The sequence below is a fragment of the Tachypleus tridentatus genome, chromosome 13 (genome assembly GCF_004210375.1).
Source record: "Tachypleus tridentatus isolate NWPU-2018 chromosome 13, ASM421037v1, whole genome shotgun sequence".
Lineage (NCBI taxonomy): Eukaryota > Metazoa > Arthropoda > Merostomata > Xiphosura > Limulidae > Tachypleus > Tachypleus tridentatus.
The window spans coordinates 33,241,396-33,254,992 of record NC_134837.1 but is presented as its reverse complement, the minus strand read 5'-3'; the positions used below and the strand labels follow the sequence as shown (position 1 = coordinate 33,254,992).

The 13,597-nt window shown below is 32.8% G+C and overlaps 1 protein-coding gene across 7 annotated transcripts in view; it reads left to right on the top strand.

Moving 5' to 3' along the window:
• Nucleotides 1–6,579, top strand: part of LOC143236850 (uncharacterized) — a 71,925-nt gene extending 65,346 nt beyond the window's left edge. For 6 of the 7 annotated variants that reach the window (XM_076475472.1, XM_076475468.1, XM_076475469.1 and 3 more), the window contains 2 exons: nt 2,118–2,180; nt 3,043–6,579. In XM_076475472.1, coding sequence (XP_076331587.1) covers nt 2,118–2,180; nt 3,043–3,365 — 386 coding nt within the window. In that variant the 3' untranslated portion in view covers nt 3,366–6,579. The remainder of the gene's footprint in view (nt 1–2,117; nt 2,181–3,042) is intronic. The other variant, XR_013019771.1, reaches the window with a different exon arrangement.
• Nucleotides 6,580–13,597: the final 7,018 nt, after the last annotated feature.

The window sequence follows — 13,597 nt, the reverse complement described above, 5'->3', positions numbered from 1 at the left end:
AACATCCTGGTTTTCTTAAAGCTCACAACGTGCTAAGTGCAAATAACACGGTAACTTTTACCTAACTAAACTATCAAATAAATATTTACCTCTATCCAAGCACTGAATGTCGTTGGCAATGAAACTCTTGAGGGTCAGTTGTTCATTTTCATATCATATAGCTCTAGCTCCCTAGAGGTTCAGCGATAAGTCTACAGAATAATAACGTTGAAATTTCGATTTCGATGCCTGTGTTGGGCACAGTGCGGATAGCACATTGCACTATCGAGAATTTTTCATAAAATATGAAGGCGACATATCTTGGTTTCATTCAGTGTGTATTTAACATTAAAAATAATGTGTTTTTTTTATTTATTTTTAAGCACAAAGTTCCACAATGGGCTTTTTCTTCTGTGCTTACGACGGATATTGAAAACCGATTTTTAGTGTCATAAATTTAAAGACTTATCACTGTGCCTCTAGGAGGCACAACTAATTTGGTTAAACCAGGGCGTGTGTTTTTATCTTATAGATATCCTCTGTGTTCACCGAGGAAAATCAAACTCTGATTTTAGCATCGTAAATACGAAGACTTACCACTGTCCCATCGGGGAACTAAACGAAAGATAAATAACTTAAATAAATGGGTTTTTTTTCCTATTAAATAATGTTCAGTAAGGTTCAAAACTATTGTACATTGTAAAATTCTCTAAACCTTACATTATACACACACACACACCTATACGTAAATAAAAAATTATGTGTAACAGATAGTTGCTCATTTAGCAACTCATTGGGGTAAATAATCAATTTTTCCCCCAATTTGTCATTTTTGTTAGTAAACTTTTGGTTACCTTATTCTTTATTATGCTTGTTTTATCCAATTCTCACTTGAATAACTACTTGTTTGTTTGTCATACCGAATGTCCAGATTTTATATAAATAAACATTTATACGCATTAGTAGATTTTAAAATGTAAAATAAGGTATTCTTAAGAAATAATAAAGACCCCGCATGGCCAGGTGAGTTAAGGCGTTCGACTCGTAATCTGAGGGTCGCGGGTTCGAATCCCCGTCGCACCAAACATGCTCGCCCTTTCAGCCGTGGGGGCGTTATAATGTGACGGTTAATCCCACTATTCGTTGGTAAAAGAGTAACCCAAGAGTTGTTTGTGGGTGGTGATAACTAGCCCTCTTGTCTAACACTGCTAAGTTGGGGTTTAACGCAGGTAGCCCACGTTTAGCTTTGCGCACAATTCAAAAACAAACTTCACTGACCTTTTTAATGTCGTATTAATAGTAGAGGTTAAAACAAAATATTCCCGTCACAGACACACATAAGCTGATATTTTTCTTATAGTTTAGTTATTTTAATCTAGACTAATATTAAATAACAGTTGTGGCATGCAGTATCGGATAATAATGCGGTAAGTATGGACATATTAAGTGTTGTTTGACCTTTCAATCGCAGAGATGTTTGGACACTTTTTGAACTTTGTCACTCATACGCGTCGATATAAAATATTATACTAATACTGAGTGACATATAAATTACGCCAAATTAGTAATTAATCACGAATTAATATTCCTTTCTACGAAAGCCTGTAAACATTTTATCTGTTACTATAACATTATCAACTCCGGGAACTTTATGGACTTCCTCATTTCTGATCTAATCAATGATATCGTAACTTCGACTACTGTTACGTCATTACTTTTGGTATCTTTAATGCACCTCAGTAATAGCTTTGCGTTTCATTCTATATTAAGAACAAAATGATATACGAAGCAAATGCCAACAACTTGACTTCTAAATGAATCACGTTCTGTGAACAATTAGAACGTCAAGACTTGAAGTAATCTAAGTTTAATGGTTGGTAACCTTAATGATTGATGGCGCTGTCATATATTATATGTATAAAAAGGAAAATACGAGTGGTGTTTCAAAGCAGGAGAAAATCTGGCATTACAAGCCTGAGAAAAAGGTTGTCAAATCTTATGTTAGTTGTTCATAGAACGTGTTTTTAACATAACTGTTCGGTTTCACGTTACTGTTACTGATAATGTTGTAGTTGTTAATGTCTTGATTGTTCACAATAAAATCAAATACAAATAACGACCCCTTTCTTCATCCTCAGGTGCCTGTCTACCCTGTAAGAAAGTTTACAGACAAACAAAGCACTTTTGTACCAGCGACTTTGGTAAGTGCACGTTCTTATTCGAATGTATAGCAGACATTTCGTTCAAATATTCTATTGACTTTTCTATCTTTCTTTTCACAGCTTTAGGAAATTTTGCTACATTTACAGAAAAGTGCGTCGTCAAGATTCATATGCTGTTAAATAAACCTGTAAAGACCGGCGCCAACTCTATTAGATTCGAACGATATTAACCAATCAAGACAACCTTAGATATATATATATCGCAAAACATAACTTTTGTTTGTCTTTTGCATGTGTGTGTGTCAGGTGCTTTTGGTTGATTTGTTTAAAGCCCAGATATTTTGCTACTTAAACTGTATCAAATATACAGCAAAATTAAAATGAACATTAAAATTAAAGTTGTTAGAGGGAGTTAAAGAAGAGTAGCAGACGATCTATAGTTATATCTACATATATTTTTAAAATAACATTTTCATCATTGATGTTCAACATAAACTCGAATATTTGAAAGAGTTCATTACTTTTACCAGGAAAGTTCATATTTTTAGTTTTGTCTTCTATGGAATGACTTCCGAGGTTTGATTTGTAAAATTTTATTTTCAACTTGAAATATTTATTTCTAGAATTTTATTTTTACTTTAGTTGTAATGTTTTTAGAAGTAACCTACCTGTGTCTTATTGTTTCTGTTAACTTTTCGAAATTCATAAAACGTTAATGTCAAAACGCTAATGGTGTCCGAAAAAAAAGAAACCACAACCAAACTGTGTGGTTATTTTCCATGTCAGCTTTTAGAGATTAATAGACTCCATGCAGTTTCAAGATCTCCATTAGTGCTATTTGTTGGTTTTCATTTATCAGTATTTTAGAACGATCTGTTAATTATCTAATCTTATTTTCTAGTTCTCAGAGTCCGAGTACTCAGCTATTCATATGTCAATGACGATATTCGCTACGAGTTGCAAGTTATACAGTCCTATAAGAACACAGTTGCTATTTCGGCTCGAGAGTATGCGTGGTCTTTGGAAAAGTGCCGATGTCCTAAGCTAAAAGTGCGAAGAGAGTATATAATAATGGGCAGCTCGGATGGAAACTACCGCCACAACGAAAGTCGTCTGCTTCTTGACCGCAACAGTTTCGTTCGAAGATTTCGACAAAAGAGGGCACGACGACTGTTAAAACTGAAGCAAAATCAAGTGAAAAAATGCAGTAAGTTCTTACAATGAGCCAACGTGACTCACTGGCGGAAACTGAGAACCTAAGACTTCCGTTCTAAGATGAAAGACAATAACAAACCCGGTCCATCAGAAGTTATATAATTTTTCTAGCTAAAGAAAAAGAGAAGAAAAAAACAAAGTCCGTACTTAACGTTGCTACAATACTACTGGAAAAAGCTAGACCATCAGTCAAAGCACTAGCGTTAAGAAGTAGGTGAAGTTCCCCCTTTGTTTTGCAAAACTGTTACAGTTTCATAGACTCCTTTTGAGTTCTGATATCAGAAGTGAATAGTTTCAAATGATGAACAGTTTGACTTTATATATGTATATAATATAACAAAACTCTGAAGTCCTTGGAAGTTTTGGTTTTCATCTTTATTATTTTTCTTTACCAATTTCGTGACTTCAAAATCACTCACCAGGGTGTAGTTTTAGAGAAAATATGCAATAAAATATTTAAATATCGCTGTTCGTCTAAAAATAAATAGCCTGAATTAAATACACAGTTTTCAAAATGTACAAACATAGAATACAAGGTTTATATAAATTAAACACATTAAAATATACTCAAAAATAAATTAGTCGAAGCTTGTAAAATATATTTTTCTTTATTTATTTGTACTTTTTGTCATTCGATTAAAAGTTTATTTTAATTATACTTTCTTCTATTGTAGAAACGTAGTTCATTATCATAATTTTATCAATTTAATACAGATGTGCATATTATTTATTGTTTGTATTTTGTGGTTTTAGTAATAGTTTCTACCGTTATAAAGTTCCAACTAACTTCACTCGACAACAGGTTGTTTGGAAAGTCTATAGCCATAGATAATTCATCAAGAAATTGTACGTAATGTGCGACACATGCTGTCCGTGTAATTCGAAACAAGTTTGTAGAAGTTATTTCCATTCTTTTTGAGCACCGTGGAGGATATTTGTTGTTTCAGACGTTCAATATTCCTGAAAACCCATTACCTGAGAACACTCAGGAAAAGAAATCCATGAGGGTCATGTCAGAAGACTACGGTCCCATTCCTGGTGACCACGTCTGACATCCAACGTCTTGAGAAAGTGTCATTCAATCAAGGTATGAAATTAATAAAAAAAAAGTTGCAAATCACCTGTGGTTCCAGACCTTTCGGACACACTGTACTTTTACTCCTGTCTAAGTTACTGTAGTATCGCCCCCTAGCGACTCATTGGTAAATCTAAAGGCTTATAAGATTCCAAACTCTTACCTCTATTCAAATTTGATCCAAAATAGTTTATAAATTATTTTTCAAAACTCAATTTTTTTTTTGTGTTTTGTAACACAATACATTTTTGTGTAGAATTTTAAATTTGCTCAAAATACATTCATTAAAATGTATGTTGGCATATATTTGGGTTATTTCGGGTCATCTAACATGGAATTTATGTTGATTTATCTTTAGTCTTAAATTAATTAATTCATCAATATACGATAAGCTTCACAAAAACTTACACATTTAGAATGATATGTTTTTATAATTGCAATGAAACGAGTCATTAATGAAAAATACATTTCTTTGTTGTTGTTTTTTGTAATTGTTATATAACTCAAGTTACATAACCACAAATGTTTTTCTTTCTCAAGTCAAAACATTTTCCCTAACAATCCTCTTTTTTTAGGCTTATTCAGTAACCGTTTGTTCAGTAAACATTTGGAAACGTCTTTCGGTTATTTTTTTATCTACTATTTGTTTTAATAGTGCATATGAAAATAAACTTATTTTCTGCAACAACAACAAAAAAAAACTAGAAGAAACTCAATACAGTCACTCTAACCTCTGCCACGCAGCGTTGATCAGTCATATCAAGCCCTCAAAAATATTAAAATGTACCCGTAGGTTCGTCATTAAGGACAGACACGGACCATTTTTGGCAGAACGATGAAGAATAATATTTTACATAAATCTACCAAATTTTATCAAAATTGTGTAATTTTTGACTGAGTTACAGAGAAAAATATATTGTTGTTTTTTTGCATTTTAGTGATCTTGACCCTCCAAAAACTAATCACTTTTAACCTGGGTAACAGTCCAAATGTGTGCTAACTTTCGTCCAAATCCATTCAGTCGCTTTTGAGAAATCTAACTGACAAACACACACACATACAAGGGGGTGAAAACATAAACTCCGCCACAAGTAAAGGTAATTAATAATATAAAGTTTTTATTAAAACACGATAAAGAGATGGAAAAGAAGTGTAGTTAATAATAATTTGTTTATATTTTAATTTGTATAATTTATATAAGAATTGCGTTTTGAAAACTATTTAACTAATTCAAGGTCCTTATGAATGATTTTATTATAGGATATAAATTCCGAGAAACAAAAAAAACAAACAATTGAAGGTCATTAAAGTGTTTTGTTATTTGTATCGATAGGTAAAAATTTGTATGTGTTTTGATTTTATATGTATATATAAAGAACTCAGAGATTTTGCCTATAACATTTTACTTCTAAGCTTTATATATATATCATATATTTGGATTTGTACTTTTGTCTAAATCTAAGATTTATTATCATGCATTAACCTTCTTTTCATTTTTAAAATCCTGATTTCGAAAAAGTTTGCAACATTAAGCAAACGTTCACTAGAATGGTTAGAACGAATATGAAAATTAAGTTCTTTTTTCTTAATGGATCGAACTAATAACATTTTTGTTGCTTTATGTTTAAATGTTTATAAATATGAACTGAAAAAGTGTTAGTTGTATAACGGCATGTAATTAGAGTCGCAGTCAATGGGAAAAGTTAAAATAGATTAAAAGGTCTTAAAAAAGAAAAAGTATTGTTTAAATATTTAACTGAGTGCCCTCTGGCGGCACAGAGGTAAGTCTGTGGACTTTCACTGCTTCAAACCGGGTTTCGATTCCGGGGTAGGCAGAGAACAGGTAATCCTTTGTGCAGCTTTCTGTTTAATAAGAAACAACATCTAACTGAAATTATTCGCATTATCAGTGTTTAACATAGAGTTAAAACTTGTTTCCACACTATTCACGTGTGTGCTACGTGACTTTAACAGTCACGTTTCTTATCCTCGAATCGAAGGTCAGTATACGGTGTTATTGAGGTTAAACTGATCATTAGAATTTTGTATTATCATTTGAATGATTCTGTTAAGTTTTTAACGTTTTAATAAAAGTTTATATTTGAAGTAACGTGTATGTGGCCTTTGGAAATAAATAAATAAATATTATTTATGGTTGTATTACTTTTGTATTTTAAATGATGGAACAACATGTATAGAGAAAAGCCTGATAACAAAGATTTAACACATAATTGTGGACTTAGTGTTTAAACTGTTCGAACGTTTTATAAAAACTTGAGTAGAATGTAAATTATTTATTTTAAGTTGTAAAAGAAATAAAACTTCGTTAGTATACAACAAACTGATATCTACTTGTTTTAGTTTCGCTTATTTTCAAGTCATTACTCTGGTATGTTATCACTAAAATGTCTCAAGACATTACTTTTCTATGTTATTATTAAAGTGCCTCATTTCAAGACATCAACAGAAACGTTACTGTTATAGTGTTACATTTTAAGGCACTTATTTGGTATGTTATCTTTAAAGTGCCACACAAAGACACGAATGTTTATTTTTGAATTTCGCTCAAAGGTACATGGGGGCGTTATAAAGTGACGGTCAATCCCACTATTCGTTGGTAAAAGATGACGTTGTAAATCTGTTATATATCTTTTTTTACTGCCCATTGAAGCCGTTTCCTAACTTTACTTTCTTAAACAGTGCACTCCTCTTCGTCAAATGTGAATTCTTATATCAGGTGTAGCAACTTGGGCGGTTTTACGAAAGTATGTCTTGAAACTGACATTAATAACATCTACAAGAGAGAAGTGATATTTTTACTTTCACTACCAAAAGATATAATGAAGTGGGGGAGTATTTCTAGCATTATTACAATGTTTCGTATACGACAGCTTAAATAAACAACCGTTATGATACATGAGAATCAACAGTGTTGTGTGCGGAGGTTTCTGTTTTGTTTGTCACGCCTGAGAGATGCAGTGTTTTACACCATCAATTCAGAATAATTAATGATTCCACTAGCGAAACGTGAACAAGGTTTTATGGACACAATAGTCGTTTGAGTACTGTATAAAGGTACGTTTTGATACAAAGAGTTTATCACACTTGAAACTCACCAGCCAACCCCCGTGTTTATCTTCAATCAGAATGACTCGTGTAACATGGTATTCGTTTGTTTAAAGACGTATTACAACTTTTCTCTCACGCTACAAAGACATGATATGGAAACTGGAATGAGTAACTTAATTCATTTTTATGGTGATGTTATCATTCTACAAGAAGATATAGATATACAACAAAATATGTGAGCATTTTAATGGTAAGTTATATATCATAAAGTGTGTGTGATGTGGGACAAGTTATAACTTCAAATTCTTCTTCGATGATCTTAGGCTAAAAAAAATTGAATTACAGATTTAATGTTAACACTCAGGAGAGCCTGGCATGGTCAGGTGGGTTAAGGCACTCGACTCGTAATCTGAGAGTCGCGGATTCAAATATCTGTCACACCAAACATGCTCGCCCTTTCAGCTGTGGGAGCGTAATAATATGACGGTCAGTCCCACTATTCGTTTGTATAAACGAAGCCCAATAATTTGCAGGGGGTGGTGATGACTAGCTGCCTTCCCTCTAGCCTAACACTGCTAAATTTAGGGATGGTTATAGTAGATAGCCCTCGTGTAGCTTTTCGCGAAATTCATAAACAAACATAAACAGTAAAGTTGGATACAAGCCTCGCTGTAAAGCGAATTATTGAACAATTTTGCTCTTGTCCTATCCTCTTTACGAGTTATAAACTACTCGTAACTTGAAACACACTGTATTGTAAAAACTGCATAACTTTTATATTATCTCATTGTTTCAATGATAGGTTTAAGAAAAATGTAAAAGAAAAAACACACCGTGATTGGAAAACAGATCCGGTGTTTGTGTACACACACAAGTATATCTGCATATACATATATAGCCAGGATAAAGATAATAATAACCTCAAATTATCACATGGCTATATAATTATTTGAACCAGTACAGTATTGCCTCCCTAAATAATACGTGTTTAAGGAATGGAATATATTTTCAATGTATATTAATTCTCCTGTAATAACTATATGCTTATTATATTTTCACTTAAGAATCATTGTCAAATTGTAGCTTCATGTATAATTACAGTCAATTATTTGCCGCACAGATAAACTTCTATATCATAAAGACTGTTCTATCAAAACCTCATGTGGAAATACTTAAAACGTTTTTCGAAAAATCAGAAAAAATATGTAATCTAAACAGTTTAAAGAAACTTTATAATAACAGTTATATGACTTTTCTTTTAAATCACCGCAGTAAACTGGTTACTGTTTTATTTGCGCGTACTTTCTCCAGACATTTCCTTTATTTGTAATGCATTTGTTTAACTGTGTAACAGTAGTTTAGATTTACTTAGAATAATTTATTTAATTATACTCTTACTGTAGTGGAAAATATTATGGAAACACAAGCAGTACACATACTTAAGAGTCTCAAATAACGAGTTATACCAACTATTTGGTAAATTTATCAATGGTAGAAAACATTATCATATAAAATACAAAATAAAAGTAAATACGTTATTCAATATACAAATATTTTGTATATAAGTTCTTTTGTTTTTACAGAATATTACACGTTGTTTTCATGCTGCCATACAATTAATCAATGAAAGTTTGTGGAATATTTCTTCAGATTTCATGTATTAATTTTCATAATTCACCCAAGTTGTTTTATTGCCTTCTGCCCTTCCCATTTTTTACATAAGTCCGTACAACTCCAGTAAAGTTTTTATCAGAAACATATTATGAGTACTTCGTCAGTTTATTTACTGTCAAAATATCACTTCACCAACTTGGTGTATGTTTAAGACTATTATTTTGTTGTTGAAGGACAAATCTTCATCAACGGACGTGATGAATAAGATTTTGCATGTGTATTACAGCAGTCAGGTTGCCATCAGTTTAATGTAGATCGCTGACATCTTTGCTTAAACATGAAACCTCATGTACATGACATGTACAGAATCCCCACTATGCTTCATAGTAGTTACTGTGCGTCAATCGTAATACCGATCTCTTCGCTGACACAAAAAAAATCGATAATTGTTACCAAATAATCGGAAATTAAATTAATTATTAAAAAAATAACACCCTCCAATATCTTTAACCATCTTTTTGTTTAAAGTCTAATATTCGTTTTATCCTTTTGGTCAAGCTATCTCTCTGAAACAGTAGTTTTTCATCAGATATACATTCACTGAGGTCACTTTGCACTGATGTATGTCATGCTGTTTTCGAGTTAACATTCACACCTGTACTTACAATTTGGTTATTAGGAAAATTCTCACTGGATTACTGCGTGTAACACAAAAGCATATACTGAGTTATCTAACATAAGTTTTGAATGATTTGGACTTTCAGCCTCAATTATTTCTATCAAAAATACTACTAGTTTCACACAATTTTTTTAGAATTTTCCACATTATGCATAAAATTCCTCCTCAATCTGCAGCACGGGGTAACCTTCGCCAGCCAAAACTTGGTTCCTATACATTTGTTATAGGAATGTTCTATCCTGAGAGTCATTAGTGCATTATCGCACTACTAAGAAGAATAATGTAACTGTCTGTAGTTTTATAAGAATTATACTGGTGCATCTCTTGATTGAAACAGCAAAATACAGTGTAAAGTAGAAACACGTGACTGTGTTCTGATGCAACACACTTTAGTTCAATAATGAGGAACATTAAAATATATACCCATCTTATCCACTGTTTTCTCGGTTATTTCCAATACTGTACATACAAGTGTTCTCAAGAGTAGTCAAACCGACTATTCGTTAATAAAAGAGTAGCTCAAGAGTTGGCGGTGGGTGGTGATAACTAGATGCCTTCCTTCTAGTCTTACAATGCTAAATGAGGGACGGCTAACTCAGATAGCCCTGGTGTAACTTCGCCCGAAATTCAAAAATTAAATTACTTCACTTTATAGAGTGGGCTTGGCATGGCCAGGTGATTATAGAGTGGGCTTGGCATGGCCAGGTGATTAGGAAGCGTAACTTGCAATTTGAGGGTAACAAGTTCGAATCCTCGTTCCACCAAATATGATCGTCCTTTCAGCTGTGGGAGCGTTTGTAGGTGACGGTCAGTCTCTCTCGTCACTGGAAATGGGTGTAGTGACGAGCTGCCTTCCCTCCAGTCTTTCACTGCCAAATTAGGGATGGCTAGCACAAATAGCTCTCGCACAGCTTTGCATGAAATTCAAACATGAAATTTATAATACCTGTGAAGATTTGTGACAAATAAAATTAATCCGTGATGACGAGAAAACCCATTTGTATAGAAAATTATTTATTTAAAAACAGCTGGTATGGATAAAGAAAGTACTAGTAGAGGAGCGAACAACGTTTCGACCTTCTTCGGTCATCGTCAGGTTCACAAATAAAGAAAGGGTTACTGACCGGTAGCTGACCACATGTTTGAAGGTGGTTATGTAATTGAGTGTAGAAATGTAGAGGGCAGTGTTATATGTTGGATATATTTATTAATAAAAGTATAAAGGCGTTCCTTTGTATTGGTTTATTTTGGGTTTAAGTAGTTGAATAAGTAAGAGTTCTTTAATTTTGCGTTTATGTTTGTTTCTTTATTTAGTATTTATGTGTTTTCAATGGTTATGTTGTGTTTATTTGATTTGCAGTGTTTAAAAACTTGTGAAGGTGACTTTTTGTGTTCTTTGAATCTGGTTTCCATTTTTCTACTTCTTTCTCCAATATAGAAGTTGTGGCAGTTATCACATTGTATTTTATAAATAATGTTGGTGTTGTGTTTGTCAGTGTAGTTTTTACTTAGTATGGATCTTAGTTTTATGCCTTGTTTTTGAATAAATTTGGTATTAACTGAAATGTCATATTTTGTTGCTAGTTTTTGCCAAATATTGGTTATTTTTCTGCAGATGTCGGGAATATGTGGAATGCAGCAGTATATGGTTTTGTGATTTTTTGATTCGTGAGATATATTTACTTTTGTTGGTTGATTTTGCTTTTTGTCTAGGTGTGTGCGTATAATGTTTTCTACGGTTTGTGGAGGAAACTTATTGATGTTGATGAAATATTGTTTAATTTTGTCTAATTCATCGTTAATTTTATCTATTGAGCATAGTTTTATGGCTGTGTTTATTTGGTTTCTTAGTATGTTGAGTTTTTGTTTTCGTTTCATGTGCTGAGTCCCAAGGAATCTATAGTCCAGTATGGGTGATTTTTCGGTGGATTTCTGTTTCAAATTGAGTATCGGTTCTCGTACTTTTGAGGTTAAGAAATGATATTTGAATGCTTCCTTCTTGTTCACATGTGAAGTTGATGTTCGGATGTGTAGCGTTAATGTGATGGAAAAAACTAAGTGTGTATTCTGTAGATGTGAATCCCACAACAGTGTCATCTACATCTCTGTACCAGTATAGTGGCGGGTGTAATGCTGTGTTAATTGCTTGTGTTTCAACTTGTGTCATAAAAATATTGGCTAGAACTGGTGATACTGGATTGCCCATGCTTAGGCTATTTGTTTGTATATAGTTGTGGTTGTTGAACATGAAGTTTGTCTTCATCGTGGTGAATTCTATGAGGGTTGCTAATTGGTTGCTGGGAATGTCTATTGATGGGTTAGGATCTCGGATATAGATATAGTTCTAAAGCTGTCTTGCAGGCTTCAGTGGTGGGGAGTTCTGTAAAGAGGAATATGATTAAATTGATTAAGGTTAGATTCTTTCTTTGTGAGTCTGACGATTACCGAAGAAGGTTGAAATGTTGTTCGCTCCTCTACTGGTACTTTCTCTGTCCATAATACCAGCCGTTTTAAATATATAAGTAAAATTAATGCTTATACCATTTCGCTATACGAGTTCAGAACTATTTAGAACTTATAATACTATTTGCAAACTAGTTAGCAGGTCATCTTCAGTCATCTTAATTTCGTTAATCTGAAGATGAACTAAAAGGGTCGAAACATTGTAACTTGCTTCATTTGTAAAAGTGTTAATACCTATACCAGCCGTCCTTAGATATATTTTTACTTCAAGCAGGTTTCTCGTCATCACGCATATTTTTAATGTTTGTAAAAGGTTACTAATATTCATTTAATTTTATATTTCACAAATTCACATTAAGATATCTTTAACAAGAAAAGTCGATATTAATTTAACCAACTGTGAAGCAGTATTAAGTGTCCATTTTTCACTTTAAGAAAGTGTAGAGAAGTATTTATAAATTAATTTGTTCTTTTAATATTTTCTAAATTTAATTACGTTCTGAACATTGCTAATCATAACATACGCAGTGATATACTTTGAAACTATCCATAGCATCGAGAATGTCGTTTTCCAATCAGCTTAAAAGCATTATTCACAAGTCATATGAGTATTTATTCGAAATTTAGCATCTTGAAAAATAAGAATCATATTTTAACTATTTATGAGAAATAGAAAAAGTTATGTATAACATTTTTTTTTAGTTTTATAAATTGTGTTATATCCCCTTCCCCAGTAGTTCAGCGGCAACTTGAAGGCTTATAATGTTAAATATCGAATTTCCATACCTGTAGTGGACGTTACAAAGGTGATCCATCTTGTAGCTTCACGCTTAAAACAAAGTTATGTTTTATCCTTTTTTGAAGGTTTCGAGTTATATTATTTTTCTTTGCTATACTATAAAATTTATTTATTTTTCTCTATTACAACATTTTGCAAATCATAATATTTTTAGAAATCTCTCAAATAAATCATTGATCAGTTTAATTTATTTTACTGACTGCTTCAAATCTCGCTACAACAAAAATGAATTTATAGTTTTCTTTTCAGTTACCTTTTTGAGTTAAATTTGGTCAAATGGTTATGCTGCGTATTGAAAGCTCAATATTCCTGCGGTGATCCTGCTGATTGTTTGTTTGTTTTTGAATTTTGCACAAAGCTACTCGAAGGCTATCTGTGCTAGCCGTCCCTAATTTAGCAGTGTAAGACTAGAGGGAAGGCAGCTAGTCATCACCACCCACCGCTAACTCTTGGGCTACTCTTTTACCAACGAATAATGGGATTGACCGTCACATTATAACGCCCCGGCGGCTGAAAGGGCGAGCATGTTTGGCGCGACGGGG